Genomic DNA, 20,158 nt, shown 5'->3' with positions numbered 1-20,158 from the left:
GACAATCCCAGGTTCCCTTTTTTTGTTTTGTTTTGTTTTTCGAGACAGGGTTTCTCTGTATAGCCTTGGCTGTCCTGGAACTCACTCTGTAGACCAGGCTGGCCTCGAACTCAGAAATCTGCCCGCCTCTGCCTCCCAAGTGCTGGGACTAAAGGCGTGCACCACCACCGCCCGGCAAGCATCCCAGGCTCCCATTTTATCGTCAGGAAAACTAAGGCAGAAGCCAGCCAATTTTACTCTCACTGTGTATAACTGGAAGAACTGAATGTGGGGCCCTGGGTTCCCTGGACCCAGGCTGTTACTTCCTCCCCACAAAGTTCTTCCCAAGCACCCTCAAAGCCTTCTCTGGGGCAACCTGGGTGCTCCAGGGGGTGACTCTGTCTTGTTTGTTTGCTCTATCACTCAGGAAACAGCTGGGTGAGGTCTTGGGGACTCCTCTGAGAAAGAAAGAGCATAAGAGTCCCTCCTCCCCCAGGGTTTGACTGAGAGATAATGGGGTGGTAGGAGTTCAGAAGGAATCTTATCTCTGGAGTCTTAGGAATGAGAAAAGGTGGCCTCTGGGGGGTGGGAACCTGGGAGAGGGGCCTGGGAAGAAAGGGGCGGCCTGGCCTCTCATGGCCCACCCCTTAGGCTTTTAGGTTAGGTTTGAGTGATTACCAGTCACCCAACAGGTACTTGATGAAGAGACATCTGCGCTCTCCCTTTTCGCCTCTCTCTCTCTCTCTCTCTCTCTCTCTCTCTCTCTCTCTCTCTCTCTCTGTTAGGAAGAAGCTTGGGGGAGAGCCCAGTAGGAAACACACTAAGAGGTAGGGCTTTTCTGGTAGAGTCAAGAGGAGCCCACTGTGCAAACTGGCAGCACCCAGACCTGCTCCTCCCTTTACGGTGCCCCCACCTTGCTTGCTAGGGAGATGCTCCAAAAGATGGAGGGTGGATTTGAACTAACAGGCTTCTGTGAGCAGCATATCGTAACCTGACTCCAGTCTAAGCTTTAGAAAAAAGTGCCTGTAGAGGCGTTGGCAGAGGTTCCGGGCAGAACTGGGTTGGCTTAGCTCTTGATACTACTCTATGGACAAGTGCTGCCAGGTTCTTCTTGATACCTTTTCCAGGAAAGTCTTTCCTTCCAAAGCTGTCTCTATTCCCACCTGTTGTTTCGTCTGTGTGGTCCAGTCTCTCTGTGGGGACTGCAGTGATCGAGGGTGCTGTTTTATGGACAGAGAATACAGTGGTTCTCCTGTCATGCCTGTCACCAATGGGTCACATGTCCCTCCTCTACCCAAGCCTAGCCAGTTGTCCCATCCCTGCCTTCTTGGGTGCCTCCTCTGCCTGGGCTCTGATGCTTCCCAGAGAGAAGAAAAGGGAAAGACTGCTACCAGACCTTACTGAGGGTCCTTGTTTCCAGGGCCCTGAGACCCAGGTAATTATGGAGGTTACCATGCTGGCCTGCTCACTTTTATGTCCTCCTGCCTGGCCTGTGTGTGGCACCCATGCAGGCCACAGAAAGCCACGCACAGCCTTCTGAAGTGAGGGCAGGGCTCCTTTGTTTATTCAATATCAAGAACTGTAACATTCACTGGAGGTCCATGTCTCCAGCTCACAGCCTGCATAGCCTCAGTTCACCAGCCATACTATGACTAGGGAGGGGCTTCTCAGGGCTGCACTGGCCAGGGACTCGGTACTGTTGGCACCCCTGGCCTGTGCTAAGACCTGCAGGTCTCTTTTGGGGCCATCCCTGTGCCCCCTCAGGCAGCCACATGGTCTAAAATTCCCACCTAGGAGCTCTGAGAGTCCTATGGTAGTTATCTCTGTTCCAGGAAGCTTGAAAGACCAGGCTGTCCCATCTCACCCTTCAAGAGGGACCCCCCACTCAAGGCCCTTTCCCAACTCTCACCACTCTATGTCAGACCCCCCCCCCATCCCGCCTTCAGCAGAGAAGGGCGGTCTAGCTTACCACCCACACTCACTGCCATTCTGGCTGAAGGCTGCTTTGCGCCCATTTTTCAGATAAGGAAACGGAGGCTCTAAAGAGCAGCGGTCTACGAGAGCCCCAGCATCTGTCTGGGACCTTTCCTTCTGTGAGGAGCTGGTGACTAGTCCTTTGGGACAGGAAGATGCAGCCGGGAGGGTACAATGACCGACTGCCTATTCCTCAGGCCCTACCTGGGTCTAGGGGTGGGGGTGTTGGACAATGAGGGACCAAAGGACTTGTGTCAGGATAAGGGGTGGGTGCCCCCTCCAAGAAAGGAGGGGGTGGGAGCACTCTCTAGTCCCAGATTTCACTGGGGAATGCATTCTGTAGAGATGCAACATCTGGGGTTTCCGCAGGCTTTGGGTTCAAAAATACTGGGGGACAGGGTTGGGGTGGGGGGAATCCTAGAAGTACCTGGACCCAGATCCCTTGGGTACTGAACCTGAGGAGGAGGTGTGTGTGTGTGTGTGTGTGTGTGTGTGTGTGTGTTGGGAGAGTGAAGTGCAGAAAATAAAAGTAACGTCTGTAGGAGGAAACAACTTTATCTCCACATTATCTCTGCCGGTCCTGCAAGGTTCCCAGAGGAAGTGGCACCCGAGGGGGGAGGGGCAAGGAGAGAACGTTTCTGAGGAGCAAAAGGCAGGGGAGCAGAGCTGGCAGGCGGTGGGAGTACCGGGGGTGGGAGGGGGTTTGCATGACTGGATCAATGGCGTCTTCGGGAGGTTCGAAAGATGAGCCAGGTCCAAGAGTAGCTACCTCCGAGGAGCCTTCTCGGATTCCTGCGCTCGCTCCCGGATGCTTTCCTAACACAGCCTATAGTTACTACACTTTGACCACTTCCCAAGTGCGAGTCTCCAGAGAGCTGGGCAGCCTCCGATTTCTCTCTCTGCGCCCCTGCGGTGTCAGTCCCAGTGCCCGACACCCGGTGGGCACTCGGTAAATATTTGTAGAGCGCCCTGGGAGGAATGAATGAAGCCATTGGGCCAGGCTCCGGGAGGGCGGGGACAGGCGCAGGTGGGAGGCCGCGGGAGCGGGAGGGGCGGGGAAGTCGGTCCTCCCGCTCCTCCCCCGCACCCCCCCGGCCCCAGCGCGCCCGACTCCGGGGCTCCCGAGGCGGCTGGCGGGCGATCTGGGGCGCGCAGGGCTGAAGAAGCGACCTGGGGCCCCTGTTTTGGGCGCGGGAGATCGGAAGGGGGTTTGTCGCTGGTGCCCGCCGGCTCGAGCGCGACCAGAGCGGGAGGAGGGAGCGAGGGTTCGCCCTGCGCCTAGCTGCTTCCCCAGCACTCGCTCTCCCGACTCTTAGGTCTGCAAGCTGCTGCTCCTCCCACCTCGGCCCGCCTCCTCGCTCTCTTGCTCGCTCTCTGGAGTTGCTGTGCTAGCCTTTGCGTGCGTCCTGGCGAGTGCGGGCCGAGGGGCCCCGGGCCAGAACTGAGTAGAGGACAGGGGTGTCCCGGGCAGAGCGCAGGAGTGGCCATGTGTGGCGAGGCCGCGGTGAAGCTCGTCTGCAGCAAGTGACCTCGGGTCGTGGACCGCTGCCCTGCCCCCTCCGCTGCCACCTGGGGCGGCGCGGGCCCGGTGCCCCCGATCGCGCGTAGAGCCGGCGCGATGCACGTGCGCTCGCTGCGCGCTGCGGCGCCACACAGCTTCGTGGCGCTCTGGGCGCCTCTGTTCTTGCTGCGCTCCGCCCTGGCCGACTTCAGCCTGGACAACGAAGTGCACTCCAGCTTCATCCACCGGCGCCTCCGCAGCCAGGAGCGGCGGGAGATGCAGAGGGAGATCCTGTCCATCTTGGGCTTGCCCCATCGCCCGCGCCCGCACCTCCAGGGAAAGCATAATTCGGCGCCCATGTTCATGTTGGACCTGTACAACGCCATGGCGGTGGAGGAGAGCGGGCCGGACGGACAGGGCTTCTCCTACCCCTACAAGGCCGTCTTCAGTACCCAGGGTCCCCCTTTAGCCAGCCTGCAGGACAGCCACTTCCTCACAGACGCCGACATGGTCATGAGCTTCGTCAACTTAGGTGAGTGGCGGTGTGAGGGGATATATCTCAGACCGAGGCCACTTTGGGACCGAGAGAGGGTCGCTGCTTACAGCCACTATGGTCCACCTTCCCATTTGCAAAGCACCAGTGCCCTCCAGAGACTCTCGCACCGGGGTTTTAGTAGACTTTAAGCTCTGTGCGTCTCGGGTAAATCTTGCCGGCTCGGAGGGTTTGTGGGGGCTACCGGAGGGAAAGACCGGCCCTGAGTCTCTTTGCCTGCTCCGCCGCGGCTTCATCTCACTCGGGGGCGGGAGGTCCCGGCCCGGCAGCGGCTTAGTTCAAAGCGCCGGGCTGGGTCATGTGAGCTGAACCGGCTTCAGCGGCCCGCGCTACCTGGATTTAAAGGGCCCTTGTGGGCAAAGCTGCCTTCCCGCCTTTCCTCCGCCCCTCTGAGCCCAGCTTGGCTCTGGCATCCGGCGCATCCCCGTTCCTTCCCATCTTTGGCCAGCCCTACCTGTCCCTTTGCGGTGCGCCTGTCTAGGCGCGCGCTCGGAGTGCAGCGGGGCTCCTCTCCTAGCCGCCAGTCGCCCACCTTTGGACTCTCGGCTGGAGCCGGGGAAAGAACGTTGCCATTGCGAGTTTTCTATTTTAAATATTTAATGATAGGTCCCGGGCGGGCAGAATCCATTTTCAGCGTTTATCACGTGTGGCGCGCAAACCACGGGTTTTGGCGATTGGGTGGCTGGGGACCTGGGAACAGAGGCCGCCATGAAATGTCTGGGGAATCCGTTTCCCTACTGTAGTTCCAGCCAACCCAGTGCTGCGAGGCTGGGTTGCGGCTGGTCCGAGACAGCTCCCCCTGCATCTGTGCGCGCACACGTATCTAAGTAGCTCAAACTAACCCCCAGCCGTGCTCTGTGAGGCTGATCATCAAATATTTGGCTTTGGTGATAACAAGTCCTGATAGTGCCGTTTCCTGAGTCGCTTTATTCTGCTTGTGGGAGTTGCTGAGAAAACCCCAGGTCAAGACACCAAACACACCGTGGGCACCGTGTCAACTTGAAATAATGAAGCTTGAAGGCCCCCTCTCCCTCGCTGGGCACCCAGGGCTCTGAAAGGATCTCTGGGAAGACAGGGTCCTTGTTAATCCTCTCAGCTCCAGATAAAGACCCTGGAGCTTCTGGGAGACCATTGTCTGTTTCCATTAAAGGTCAAAAATATCAAATAATGAATCAAGGGTCAGGGTGTAAAGGCGGGTGATAGGCTGCCAAAATAACACAGAGCAAATTCAAATTCTCCTTAGACACTTGTTGAGAAGAGGCCCTGCTTTGGAACAGCCTCCAAGGCCTGAAGGGTAGGAAAGGCCAATTGCAGAGAGATTTTCCTGGGGATAGGGTTTAGGGTGCTGGGAGGTGAAGGCTGTCTTTTAATGTGTCCGTTTTTTTTTTTTTTTTAAATAATGTGGATTTATTGCCAAAAACTAAAATAGACTCCTCAATAGAGGCTTAGCAGTATGTGGTCGCCTCGGGTCTGTGAGGCATCCTGAAGCTAGGCTTAACGAGGCCCCTTCCCTGGGTGAGGGTCAGGGCTTATGGCCTCTTCTGCTCTCTCCCGTGATCTCCAGCAAGGCAACGGATTCTAGCTGCCGATTCCGAGCTTTGCTGGGTTCATCAAGCAGATAGATAATCCCTGACTTTGGTGCCAGTCTCCGTGTTTCAGGTCTGGCAATGTGGCCCCAGCTGGCCTCCTGCATCCCCAAGAGCCAGGTGGCTTCCAGGGCGGCTCCCAGGGCCCTGCTGGGAACCTGGCGGGGGTGGTTGCTCCCTCCCTGGCCTTGGGTACAAGCTGGGGCATGCTGGGGAGGCCACAGCTGGGTGGCTTCCTCTGGCTGCACACACACCTTTCAGTCCGTTCTTTCTTTCCTGTTGAAAGGACAAAGCCTGGCTTGTCTGAGCCTCTTAATCAGTGGGGCTAGCTTTGGGCTTTTGTGGGATGGTCCTGACTTTCTCAGGCCTGGCTTTCTGGATCATCACTCCTAATTAGATAGCAGAGTGGCTTTTAACTGAACCCATGGACTGGGTCTTGTTTTCTTTCTCTTTCTGTCTCTACACTAGAGGTAATTAGGGGAAGCCCCAGACTGTAGCTGCTAAGAGCTTCCAGTAGATGCATCTTTAATCTCTGCCGGGCCACAGCACAACCGCGCTCCTGCTGGTGTGACTTGGGGAGGGCATCTGGGTTGGAGAAGGGTGTAGTGAGTAGAAACTCATCCCACACTGAGTCTGCTGAGAAAGGGTAGTGGGGTCAGATATAGAGTTTTAGAGTGTCAAGGTCACTCATACCCTTTGCTCCAGAATGAGGAAATGTCCCAGTTCCTGTCAAACTGTCCCTTGTCACCCTTAGAGCATTTGGTGTTGTTGGCAGAGACTGACTCTCCCCGGCAGCCTTCTACACACACCTCTGCCCGCCATTCCTCCTCAGGCCTGCCTGCTTGGGGGACCCCTGACTCAACCCCGAAGGCTTTTGCAGATCAAGTGTGTTATCCTCCTGTCTGCGACCAAACTGCTTTTTGTTCTCCTAAGTTGTTCTCCCTGGAATCTGAGCAGTTTGCCAGGCCTCGTGGGATCTGCACTAGAGGAAATTTTACAACAAAACCAGGTGCTGCGAGTGTGGACTTGACCGTCCCAGGTGACAAAGACCAGCCCGAACGCAAAGTCCCTGGGAGAGCCAGCTAGCGACACCCATCCTCCCGGCCCTGGCCCCAGAGTTCAATGGTAAGATCTGTAAACTGGTTTGGATTAACAAGCCCCTACTCCTCTGGGTAGACTTCATTTTGGAATTCAAAACAGGCCACAGTCTCTCACAAATAGTCCCCAGGCAAAGTTGATCCTGCAGAGTCTAGCCATTAACCCCAGATACTCTTTCTTTGGAGAAACCCAACGGCCCTGTTCAGAATCTTCTAGAAAGCCAACTGGCTCGGAGAGGGTGTGTGTGACTCCTGTTTATCTCTGGGCCAGGTTAGGAAGGAATGAAGTTTGTTTAATCTTCGAAGCTAAGTTAGAAAAAGGAGCCAGTTAGAACCCCGTCATTATTGTAGCTAGCACATAAAAGTGGCTTTTGTTAACTTGTTCTGGTGAGCAGAGGTGAGGCCTAGCAGTTTGGTTTTTCACTTTACCCCCATCTGGCCGTCCTTTTTTGGAGACAAGTGTTTGGCGTTAAGATCTCTCCTTTACCCCTCCGAACAGACCCTACCACTGGGGAGTGGTAGGGAAAGGTTCTGTTACAATTTAAACACTCCTTTGGGGAGTGCGCCACAGATTGCGGCTGCAGGCGCCTGCAGCTGTAAGCTGGCCCGCCTTAGAATTTGGAAGGGGCTCCTTCACATTCCAGCCCTTTCTGGTTAGCAGAGGAAGGTTAATAGAGATGTCACATGGCTTTCCCCTTCGTCTTCTTCTTCTTCCACCTCTCTCTCTCTCTCTCTCTCTCTCTCTCTCTCTCCCTCCCTCCCTCCCTCCCTCCCTCCCCCCTCTCTTTACAGATCAACTTCACCATAGGGGTGCACCAACAGCTGTGTTTTCAGTAACCCTTTCAAAGTCGCTGTTAAACTTCATTTTTCCTGGATCTATAAATCAAAGCTCCCCCCTCCCCTTTTCCCAAGGATATTATGTGACCCAGATTTGAACTGTTTTGTGTCCTTTGTATTTCCCTTCTGCAATCAAGGCAGGCTAAGGCTGGCCCTGGATGGCAGCTCAGATGGCTGCTTTGGGGTTTTATTCCAGGGTAGTCATTTGGGTCTGAGGTTCCCTTGGAAGGTGCGGAGGAAACTGGTTGATTGTTTTCCTGCATGGAGAAAAGAAAGCGAGACCCTCAGAGACCCAGCTCCAGAGAACTGGTTTTGCCGGGGGAGGGGAGCTTACCTTAGCAAGGATGGTGGCAGCCGGCAAGCCTTTTAGATTAACACAGAGGGATGGACAATCTCCTGACCACTGGCATGCCTACGATGTGAGCACATGTCATATGCCTGCCGAACCCAGAGACAAGTGATGATTTCATCCCAGGCAGAGTCTCGTGGAGGTTGATTGATGACCCCGTCGCTTTCATATCTCGCCCACCCCACTTGCTAAGGTCATATTTGGCCCTCATCGAGTCTCACAGTGTCCTCCGGCTGCCTTCTCCACCCTTCCCGCCCTGCCCCTCCGTGTAGCTGTGGAGTGGAGCAGCCGTCTGGTGGCTGGGGCCCGTCAACACACTGGGGATGTGGCTGGCTGTGTCTCCGGGGTCAGGCCGCAGGCAGGGATGTATAGGATCTGTCTTGTTATTGTCAGAAGGAATGCACTCAGGGATTAGCGGGAGAGCAAGGTGGTGGGAGGGAGCCGCAGCTGTGTACACTTATTATAAAAGATTTAAGTCCCACTGGTAAAATCAATATATTGAATTGCACAGCCCTCTGCTTTTAATTAGTTTAAATCAAACGCGCCTATGCTGTTTTGCCTCTCTTTGCCTCCGTGGGGTGAGGAAACACCAATATTTACATAGAAACTGATAACACTCAGCTTCACACACTCCAATGACCCAGGCTTGAAGGATCCCAGATCGACGTGGGGTTGGGAGGGATGATGTCAGTGGGAAGAGGGACATCGATGACGCCTAGGACTTGGACCCTGATGTTGTGTTTGGAGACAGTGTTGGTGACCTTGCACTTTCAACAAAGAAGCCGTTTTCTGTATAGGCAGTCAGAAAAGCTGAGATTCACCAATTCGACCCCTAGAACATTCTTGCAAAACCATTCAGGGGCTCCGCCAGCATGTGGGGTTTTGTGTGTGTGTGTGTGTGTGTGTGTGTGTGTGTGTGTGTGTGTGCCGGGGGGGCAGCTCAGGGCATGTGTTTTATTTATTCCAGAACTCTCCTTCCTAGTCCCTGCAAGTGTTTATAGAGGCAGGATGGCTTGCACTGTAAGCATGCACCACCATGGCTATTACGTGAGCTGTGTGCTCAGCTGGGATTGAAGTCCCTGGGCTTTGCAGCAAATGGCATTTGACAAATACTATTTGACAAAAAATGTGACTTGGTATTTCTTAATGTGGAACAGATATTTCACGGTTAACCTCCCCCGGGTGAAAAAATCACTCGACCCCCAAGTGCAATGGCGGTGCAGATGAACACCAGGGCTGGGCTGGGCACTCCCCTACCCCACTCCAGGATGGACTGTTTATGATTTGGGGGATGTCAGGAGTACACAGAGCCCGACACGCCCCGTTGTGAAGCTCAGAGTAGCATGTGCCAGGTTGTCCTTTCAACATTTGTGTCGGAAGGCATCTCGGGGAGCGGCGCAAAGCCTCTGCTGATCCTCTAGGAGTGGATCGAATTAATGAGGCCTCTGCGAACACCAGGGTTTGAGTAACTACTTTATCGTTTGAGAACCAGAATGCTTATAATCTGGTTCCTGTACCAACATGTTTAACGTGTGTTAATGCATTTCCAAACCAGAGCCGCTCAGCACAGTTCTGCTTTTCATTAATTGATGTCAGTAGCATGGTACAGTATTTCAAAGGGCCGGCCAAGCATAAACTGTGTTTCCAATTTCCTTCCTTTCCTGTGTTTGGGATGCCATTGTTAATTTGTTCCCATGCAGGAGCCCAGGCTGCCAACCGGCTTTCTATAAAGGGCTTCACAGTGAAGGCTTCCAGCCCTCGCTCATGCTCGGGCCGCCTGGCCAAGTTTCCTGACACTTTGCAGTTAATTCTGGATGATCTATGGGGTGGGGGGTTGGGGGCTTCCCTGCGAGGAACGGAAGTTCTTGGTGACAGCGGTGGGTGTGGCTTGGCAAGGGAGCCCCGAGGAACATCCACACTAATTCTTTTTAGACACAGCTTAAACCCGTGCGTCTGTTTCCACCCCGGTCGAAAACCGTCTGGGTGACCTTGGGTGAGCTATTTTCACGTCTCCGAGTCTGTCCCCTCACTCTGTAAAAGCTGGGTAACAGTCCTCTCCTTAGCAGATTCTCAAGAAAAACACAAGTCTCATCATCCTAGAAATAAGTGTATCATAAATGTACTTCTTGTTGTTGGGGTGGGTAAAGCTGTATTCATTTTGGTATGTTAGTCTAAATTTCAGTTAAAAAGTTCATTACATGTATTTATTGGGCAGGAGGTGCACCTGTGGCACGTGGGGGTTAGAAGACAACCCGTGGAAGCCAGTTCTTCCCGCTTCCACCATGATGGTTTTGGAGATCAAACTCAGTTGGTCAGGCTTGGCAGCAAGTGTCATTACATACTGAGCTATTGTGCAACCTCTGCATTTCAGTTTTTTAAAAGATTATTTTATTTTTTCTATGTGTGTGTGTGTGTGTGTGTGTGTCTCAGAGTTACCAGCATTTGTGAGCCCCACTATGTGGTTGCCGGGGTTACAACTCTGAGCTTCATGATTGAACACCAATCAACCTTTAGCATTGAGTCATCTCTCCAGCTGAAATTTACAGTAGTTGACTGTAAATACTGAGATCAAGTGCAGGTATGTAGCTTAGTTGGCAGAGTTCTTGTCTAGCACACAGGAGGCCCTGAGTCTGACCCCCAAGCCACACATCAAATCAAATGTGTAATGCCAGCACTTGGGAGGTAGAGGGAGGAAGATCAGGAGTGTGAGGCTAGCCTTGTCTATGGAGCACTTTCAAGGACAGCCTGGGCTACACATTAAAAAAAAAATGTACACAGAAACTGAGATCAAGTATTTGAAATATAAGACAATGTCCCGGGTTAGACGTAGAAACTGACTTTTCTCTGTCCACTCTACCCCAGTCAGCAAATACTCTGGACCATTAACCCAAGATGCCATCTGACACAAATGAGGACAGAACACCCACCTCACCAGTGGTGAACAGAGCAAGTGCTGACTCTCTGGATTTTAACATCTGTGGTTATTTAAAAAAAAAAAAAAAAAAAAAAAAAAAAAAAAAAACAACAACAACAAAAACCCCAGTACCTGGGAGACCAAAATGGAATGAAGGGTCTGTATAGAAACTTCAAATAAAAACTTATTCCAACATGAAAAAGTTTAATTAAAAAAGAAATCTCATTACTGAAGTATTTCTTCCCACCCCTTTCTGGAAGCCAGTCAAAGTACAAATAGTCTTTCCCTTGGGGGAGTGACAAGCCCAGAGCATTCATTAACGGAGAGTGCAACTTCCCACATGTGATTGGAGCAGGTGCAAAGGGCCCTGACTCCTGCAGCTGGGTCTGTGCAGACAACATCAGTAAAGCCTGGTGTGGATTCCATAGGGGCCAGAAAAGCAGAGAGACCATGTTCAAGGCCTGAGGTGGATGTGGGTGTCCTCCTTCCAGGGCCCCAGAAATTTCCTTCGGCTCTCCGTGCCATTTGGAGAGTCCAACGTGGTGTGTCGACTTCTCAGCATTCTCTGACACCACATGTTCTATTCCATCTTTATCTCCCCAAAGCCTTTAGGCTTCTATCTCTGTAGTCATGATTAATTAAATTTGTCAGTGAGTAGGGTCTTGTGCTCTTTTGTGTTCTAAAGCCCTGGTCTGAGGCCAGTGCATTCTCTTCGTCTCTTAGTGTCGTCACTATTGCTAAACAGTTAAGTGGCACTAAGCATTATCTCTGTATCTGATGGGCCGGTAGCTCACCTGCCTGGTGACCTCACACAACTTCACACATGCAAACACACATCCATGCACATGCAGACAAGGGCACAAGCACACGCGTGCATGCACATGCAAAAAAACCCACCACGTTCACTTACATGTGCACATGTAAATACGCACAGCCTACAGCATCTGGTGGGTTTGGCTTTAGAAGAAGGACCGTAGCCCTCCTTGCTGTCGTGCACAATTCCCAGAGTGCACCAGGTGTTCGACGGTCAGTTGTCTGTGTCTGTGCGTGTGGGAGGGGTGATGACATTCCAGGCAGAGTCCCGTGAATGTGTCTGATCTGGAGGTGTCTCCCGCCCCCCACCCCCGTACATTCTGAATGCACAGCCTACATAGAAGCTAAGTGATAGCATGTTGGGAGGTTTTTTTTTTTTTTTTTTTTTTTTTTTTTTGCTTTATAAAGGCATACATGAGACTGACAGGGTTCACAGGGCTCCAGAGAGGAAAACAACAGACTCTTCCTGTTTGTTTATTACGAGGAATTGCATGAATTGCATGTGAACTGTCCCCGCCAGCTTGCATGTTTGAACACCTGGTGCCCAGCTGGTGGCGGTGTTTCTGGAGGTTGTGGAACTGTTTGGTGCTGGAGTATGATTTATGGGGGAGTGCCTGATGATGAGGACATTGCTGCTGTTTTCCCAGAAGATACTGGCTGTCCCTTGTCCCCAAGTCTTGGCCTGAGTGGAAAGCTTGTCTTCTCAGGCGATAGAGGCAGTTTCTCACTCCCCACAGGACTTGGGTGGCTGGGCCTAGCCGCAGAATGCAGGGTCTTATCTAACCCTCTGAAATGGGTCAGGATGACCCTGCAAATTTAGAACCAGCTCTCTATGTAGCCATTTAATTAGGCTTCCCCCCCCCCCCCGCCTCAGTCCCGCCCCTCCTCCCTTTAACTCTCGGTTTTCTGCAGGGTAAGTACCACAGGGCAACCATATCCTTCCTATTAAGTGTTAACTGTGCATTTGTGAATGAACACAAGCCTCTCTGGCCTAGGAGGAGGTGTGGAGGAAGATAATATACTTTACCTGAAAATAGATGTGAGGCCTTGATCTTGACTCTGTGGTCCCTTCTAATGGGTAAAAGAAGGAGAAGCAGGCTCTGGCTCTCCATCCTGATTGTTATAAGACCTCCCTCTGTCATTATGGCAGGGCAAAGGGCTCGTGTATCATAAATGAGGCCCTACATACATCCTACTCCCTCCAAGGAACCCCCTGGGCAGCTACAGATGTGTCAGAGCCCACGAGTCTGTGGAAGCAGCCTTACTCTTCCAGACCCTGCTCAGAGCTTCCAGTTGCAGTTTGTTGTGATCAGGAGAGTCAACTCCGGATGTCCTCCAACATGGAGTTCAGTGCTGTTCTTGTGTGGGTGTGCATGCAGGTACATATGTGTGTGTGTGTGTGTGTGTGTGCATGTATGTATGGGTGTATGTGTGTATGTGTGTAGGTGTGTATGTATGTATGTGTGCATGTATGTATGGGTGTATGTGTGTATGTGTGTAGGTGTGTATGTATGTATGTGTGCATGTATGCATGTGTGCATGGGTGTAGGTGTGAGTGTGTGCATGTGTGTGTGTGTGTGTGCATGTATGTATGGGTGTATGTGTGTGTCTGTGTATGTGCATGTATGCATGTGTGCATGGGTGTAGGTGTGAATGTGTGCATGTGGGTGTGTGTGAATGTGTTAAGTGTTTATGCATGTATACATGTGTGTGTGCACATGGGTGTAGGTGTGAGTGTGCGTGCATGTGTGTGCATGTATGCATGTGTGTATGTGTGTGCATGCATGTGCATGGGTGTAGGTGTGAGTGTGTGCACGTGGGCATTTGTGTGTGTGTGTGTGTAGATGCATATGCATGTGTGTCTGAGTGTGTGTGTGTGGTACATGTGTCGTGGAGAACACCCTGGGACAGCTCTGGAAACAAATAGAAATGTGCAGTTCGAGTGCAAAGACCTCCATCTGTATCCTGGATGACTTAGAACATGTCTGGAGAGACAGTGGGGAGCAGAGGGTAACAGTTAGAGTGTGACCATCTGCAGGCTCAGCACACAGGCTCACTGGGCATACGGATGATTGCAGTCTGTAGGCTTCTGTGTACTGTGGTGAGGCTCTGAGCACGGGGAAGGACCTTCAGGGTGAACCTGCTGATTCAGGTTCAGCAGCGCGCCGGCATGACTGTCAGTTCTGACACAAGCCTGTGTTTCTGGTTCACTCTTCCATGGGAGACCTGGGTAAAGAGCACAGGCAGCCGCTCTATACACCAGCTTTGAGGTTCCCCGGTGAAGCTCGTTATTCCAAAATAACTTACCTGATTTTATTTTTTAAAGGAAGCAACCAGGATATCATCTCCTGTGGGCACGAGGGTGCCTGGCATGTTTGTTGTTACAGTTGGCTATGTGATTAAGCTTTTCCCAAGCCTGGGCACACCAGACCAAATTCTACTGGAGATGCTCACCAGGTCTAGCCTGTATCAGGTTTCGAGGTTGTGTGACTAGGGGACCCCTCCCAGCTGTCCAGGGTGCTGTGGTAGCATGCCTCCGGTCAGTCACCAATCAGTCTTCAGATCCTTTAGCACAAAGGGGGCCTGGGACAACAACTGGAGCCTCAGTGGGGCAGTGCCCAGAGACATTTAAAGCTCCCTTGCCTGTTCTGAAAGGCTTAGAATAAAGCAGACATTTGTTCACAGGGCAGGGGCTGTCTGGGGTCTCTCCATTTACTTCTCGGTCTTGAACTTTGTAAAACACCCCCCCACCCCACCCCTACTCCTTCCCCTTCTCAAGTTCCATTTTCTGACTGACTTGACCTTAACATTTGTGGAGAGACAAGCCCTTAAAAATGGCAGTGAGGCCTGGAACCTTCCAGGGCCAGTAAATGTTTATGGGATGGAGGTACTGGTTGGTCATTCCCCTCAGGAGGAAACAATAAACGAAGCGACTCGCCTTTCACCCACTCAGCCCAATCTGGCTCTGAGTTGTCTTAATGTATCGGTGGGGGTTGGGTAGGTGGTGAGGAGGATGGGGAAGGGTCCCAGGAATATTGGGATCAGTGTGGTTCAGCACCTTGGGAACATGGAGGTTCTTTTGTAGGTAGTACACATGGTCTGTGGGGTCACCCTGCTCTGTGCACTGTGGGATATTCAACCACTTCCTAGGCCTCCACACACTGGATGCTAGGACTGCCTGTATCACAAGTCGTGACGTTTCAGTGTAACCCCCAGACCTGGCTAAGAATCTTCTGGGTGAGGGGAAGCCCCTCCTCCCAGCTGGGGACCACTGGCTCCGGGTGATTTTTTTTTTTTTTTTTTTTTTTTTTTTTGGAAGTTTAGAGAACCAGCTACAGGCTTGTGGCAGCCATGCTATGAGTGAGGATACCATGTTCTTGGGCATGGGTCTCTTTCTGAGTATAAGAAAGACTGCAGTCACAATGGGACCACTCCTGAATGATGCTGCCTTCCTGAGAGATGCCCCAGAGAACAAGGGAGAGAGATACCCCGAGAACTCGTAGCCAGTTGCTCTTTCCCTGTGGCCACATAGATGATCCCATCCCCTTACTCTCTACAGGCTCAAGAAGCTTAAATATGCACCTGGACCTGTTGGTTGCCTGGACCCATTCTGGGTCCATTCATGACCTCTGTTCCAGCTTCCCCAGGGGGAGGCTGGGTGTTCTAGCCTGGGTGATGGATAAGGTGGGCAAGCCAGCTTCCTGTGTGCTTCAAAGCTCCACACAGCTCAGAGACTGCCTTGGACCTTAGCTGGCCTCAGATTGTAGCCTGAGGCTCAGCCTAGCCACTGACCTGTTTCTCTACACCCTGTTTGTTTACATAAAGCGCGCGTTCAATAGTCAGAAGTGACAATTACCCACAATCCAACTGTCAGGGGTGCTAAATAAATGTTTTGCTGGCACACAGGCTGGGTGTGTTCTCCACCATTTTCAGTATATAGTGGCCAGCCAGTGTGGCTTTGTCAGGCCAAAGCCCGAGTGTCTCTTGCCTGGCCTGCCATGAACATTTGTGGACCTCCAGGTCCACCTTGTTGATGACCCTGCCTGTGAACAGAAGTTGTCTTCTCCAGGGACCTCCTTACATTATCCAGAGCACCTCCTTCCTGGTTTAGTTGGACCTGTCTCCTTTGATGTGAGTCCCCCTCCCCCGACCCCAAGGCAGTACCTCCCCCCCACCTGGCCCAAGTGGTCAGGTCTCTGTCCCATCCCTATTGAAGAATATTTCATAAGCAGCTCAGCTCTGAGGCCTTCACTCCTGCTTCTTGGTTGATCCAAGACCTCTTTTTTGAGCTTAGGGACTTGGTCCCATCTCCAGAGTTAACCCTACTTCCTGGGGTGCCCAGTTAACAGGAGCAGAGAGGAGATCAGTGTGTACACTCTATGACCCCCAGCTGCAGGCCCTCTGTCTGAGTGCAGGCTATGAATGAGCATGGTGTCTCAGCCTGACATCTCTGGCACTGGATGGAGGTGCCATGCCTAAGCGGAAAGACACTGGCTCAGGCAGAAGCTGGCCTGTGTTGATAGGGCAGGAGTCAAACAGGAAGTTATCACACCGGGCTGATCCTGTTTCACTAGAAAGTTATCTCTTGGCTGATTAAAATCTGTCATTGGTCAGGGTTTTTAAAGAAACAGTGCTGGGGACGAGTTGGAGGAGTGCCCTGAACAGAGTAAGCATAACCTCTCCGCTGAAGTTCTCTAGAAGACTGGCTTGTAAGGACGGGGTGGGGGGGGGGGCAGGAAGGTGTGTTCATGGAAGGCAGAGAGCAGAGGAAGGTTAGATGTGGCTGTCAGGAGCCGAGTTCAGTGGAGTAAAATGTTCTCTCCGTCTTGTGGTTTCCTACCTTGAGACTTGTACTTAGGTAGGCATGCATGGGTAAGTCGAAGCCAAGCTAGCTTCCAAAGCCTGCAGACACAGCCGTGTGCTGCAGTAAATGTGCACAGAGGGCTGGCTGCGTGGGATGCTTGCTTCATGTTTATTGGTACTGGGGACAGAACCCAGGGCCTTAAACCTGCTGGCCAGTGCTCTACCTCCAAGCTGTGCCCCCGGCGCATTGCTTGCCATTAATCAAACTGGACTCTCTGCAGTCCACAGGCTGCTGGTAGATTCACCTTAACCCCAGTCCCAAAGATCTGGCCTTGAGACCCAGCAGAAGTTCAGCATTTGCTGGCAACACAGCCAGTGGACCCCTTCCAGTGTCCTTCCTCAGGGGCCAAAGCTCTTGACTGTGGTCAAAGAAGGTCAGAAGCCCTGCCCCTTAGGTGGAAGCAGAGCTGGATGGGTCTCCATCTGAGTCTTTCTCAGGGACCCATGGAGGTTGTCATCCTGGTCAGAGCACACGCAAGGACAAGATGTCTTGAGTGTTCTCAGAGTCTGGTCCACATTTGAGCCACGTAGAAAAGGCCTTCTGCCTGAGAGCCACTGGTGAGACTTGAACCCTGGCAGACCTTGTCATGGATGGGGTCTAGCCTTCACTCTGATGCTGCTTGATCCTTTGGGGGGATGCTGGACAGGGCTTAGGTGTTTCTTCAGATAGACAGTGGGCCAAGAAGGAGACGGGATTCAGGAGATATTTGTAGGATGCTTTCTGGCCAGTGTACATCTGCTGGGAACAAAAACTCATTTGTCAGAGTTCTCTGGTTCTGGGTATCACAGTTCAACAATAAGTAGCTTATGTGGGGGTGGTGAGATCCTTGTCTCCCTGAGTGTTAAGAATGGACATACTAGGCCAACATCTACCGAGTCCTGGGGAGGATGCAGGATGTGTTTAGCAGAGGCTCTCAGCACTGTCTGTAGACAGACCATAAGTGCCCCATGCCTCCTCTGCTCCCTGGCCCATCAGAGTAAACAGGGTGTAACTCCTGATTACAGGATAGGCCCCAAGCCCCACCCCGTCTGCTTGCTCAGCTTCCCTTGCAGCTCGAAATGGCCTTGGGATGTTATTCTGATTAGCAAGCAGACAGGACCGGAAACCAACCCGCTGGTTGTACCACGGGCTAGGAGATGGTTCAGAAAAAATATTTGGCTTCCTGCCAAGTGACTGCAAAGCAAACAAAACTCTGTCTAACCCCCCTTTCCTTGCCTTGAGTGTGGTTCTATGAAGACTCGATGCTTGGTGCTGTGGCAGCCGTTTTGTAACCAGGAGGCTCAAGGATTCAAAGTCATTGTGTAAACGGTGGCAAAATGGCAGACAAGTTATAGGTGAGGCAGCCGAACTTCCACCAAATTTAGCTAAACTGCCTGGAGAGAGACTTGAGGCTTGATCACATGCTCTCTCATGACTCAGTTGCCACACAGATGGGTAGCTGGGAGTCAACCTCTGGTTGCCTGTGGCTGTGCTGAGGATATAGGGGTTTGTGCCTGCTCTCTGATTGCAGCTGGGTTAGTAGTAGCAGTAATAATAACAACAACAACGATAATATCAGTTTACTTGTGCCACTATCCTCTTGGTTACCCTCTTGGTTCATAGTGTCTTATTTTTGTAACATACACACATTGAACACTTGGAGCAAAGGGTGAGATGTAGGGGTGGCCGCCACTCTGGAGCCCATGTTCTCACACCCGGTGGTCGTCACTACCTGCCACTAAGCATCATGGGAATTTGTTTGCTGGTCCCTTTTTAATGGCAGATTGCAGGAGCCCTGCATGGGAAGGGCCCCGCTTGGAGCTTGGTGTGGCACGAACCTGTCTGTAGCTTGGCGTGCATATGCAGTAGGAAGAGACTCTTCCTCAGATCAGGGTGGGTCTACAGGGTCTCACCATGCAGCCCTGCTTGGCCTGGGCTCAACAGAGATCCATGTGCTCTTGTCTCTGTCTTGGCCTTGAGTGCTGGGATTAAAGGCACGCGTGTGCCACCATGCCTGACTCCACATTAAAGATTTATTTATTTTTATGTATGTGAGTACACTGTCACTGTCTTTAGACACTCCAGAAGAGGACTTTGGATCCCATTACAGGTGGTTGTGAGCCACCGTGTGGGTGCTAGGAATTGAACTCATGACCTCCAGAAGAGCAATCAGTGCTCTTCCCTGCTGAGCCATTCCTTCAGCCTTCCACAGTCAGTTTTAAGAGCTTTGTTTTTCCAGTCCGGACCAGGAGTTTGTGGGTCATTTCTAGAAATGTGAACTTGAGGAAGTAAGGGCCTTGAAGATTTCAGTTTCCACCAAACTGTCTCCAGCCGCCTGACGTGGTCTCTGAATACCTCCATAACAGCGGGGGGCCCCCCCCCCACCGTGAAGCTGAGCTCTCAGTTGTCCATGATTGGTCTGGGGCCTGAGGTCAGCTCTACGGAGACTCTTATTTTGAAGGAGGAGATGGAGCCTGCTTCTCTCTGAGGCACCTGCATCTCTGGGGCTAATGAGTTTAGGTTGATGGAACCCAGACCCCAGGAAGGATTATAAATTCTCATGTGATCTGACTCGCTGCTGAGTGCCTGAAAGCAGCTGTACCTGCCCAGCTGACCTGCAGCTCCAGCTGCCTGGGGTGGCCTGGGTCTCCCCTTGCCCAGCGGGGAAGGGGGAGGCAACGGCCCCACTCCCACCTGGCTGTTGGGCCTGGGCCCCTGCTGGGCTGGCTGTGTAGTGCTTCTGCCACATGGCACGCTGGCCTGTGTTGTGGACACTTCTTCACAGTTCTATAAGTAGGGGTCTTTGTGTGGCTTTGTGCCACAGGGGGAAGCTGAGTTTTCTAGAGATGGGCTAACTTGTCCTGAGTCCCTGTCAGTGGTAGGCAGAGCCTGGGTCCCACTGGACTTCCAGTCCCCTGGGATCACTCAGCTTTTTTTCCTGAGTGGAATGGGGCACGGAGTGGAGTTCTAGGCTCTGTGGAGTGTTGCTCAGGCCCTCTGCCGCCTTCCCAGAGAAGCTGCTGAGTAAGTACCTGGCTGATGAGTGGTAGGCAGAACTGAGGTGAACAGAAGAGAGATGGCAGCCATCTTTGAAGAACTTTGAATGTCCTGGAGGCTCCACAGATGTCATGTGTCTTGGCAGTTGTCAAAGTGGGGTCCCCAGGCAGCACTGTCACCCTTGGGAATAGGCTGTGTCTAACCTTGGAGGATGTTGCAAGTGAGATTCAGCTGTCTGAGGTGACAGTCCGCATCTAGAGGGAGCCATCTTGGCCCTCCCATGGCTCAGGTTCTTGGATCTGGAGCAAAAGCCACATACCTAGAATGTGGAGCAGTGTCCAGCTCTGGCCCACAGTAGACACTGATGTTCTGTTCCTGTGGAAGGCAGCACATGAATAGCCATGGTCTAGATGGGACACGATGGAGACCACGTGGGGTTAGTGAGGAGCTTTGCGTGCCAGGCTGATTTCTGTACAGTTGGGAAGGGACCAGGAACCAAGGGCCATGTGAGTCTGGGGCAGAGCCCAACATGTGTCACCTAGGCATGTCTGACAACTGTCATACAATGGCATCAGTCTCATGTGTAGTGTGAGCACCTGCTTCCAGGGACCCTGTGACCTGAGCTTGCTGTGCAGGCAGAACCAGAAGCATCAGTCTCCAGGGTCCATGAAAACCATACATGAGCCTCTCAGACCCCAAGCTCTGAAGTGGAGGA

General features: G+C 52.4%; 1 protein-coding gene across 1 annotated transcript in view; it reads left to right on the top strand.

Annotated features, from left to right (window-relative positions):
- The first annotated feature begins 3,064 nt into the window (after positions 1 to 3,064).
- Bmp7 (bone morphogenetic protein 7) overlaps positions 3,065 to 20,158 on the top strand; it is a 72,962-nt gene continuing 55,868 nt past the window's right edge. Inside the window, exon 1 of the mRNA XM_034495812.2 lies at positions 3,065 to 3,986. Within this exon, the coding sequence (XP_034351703.1) occupies positions 3,572 to 3,986 (415 nt within the window). The 5' untranslated portion in view covers positions 3,065 to 3,571. The remainder of the gene's footprint in view (positions 3,987 to 20,158) is intronic.

The sequence above is a fragment of the Arvicanthis niloticus genome, chromosome 2 (assembly GCF_011762505.2).
Source record: "Arvicanthis niloticus isolate mArvNil1 chromosome 2, mArvNil1.pat.X, whole genome shotgun sequence".
Lineage (NCBI taxonomy): Eukaryota > Metazoa > Chordata > Mammalia > Rodentia > Muridae > Arvicanthis > Arvicanthis niloticus.
Note: the sequence above shows the minus strand (reverse complement) of the source record. Positions and strands in the feature narration are given on the sequence as shown.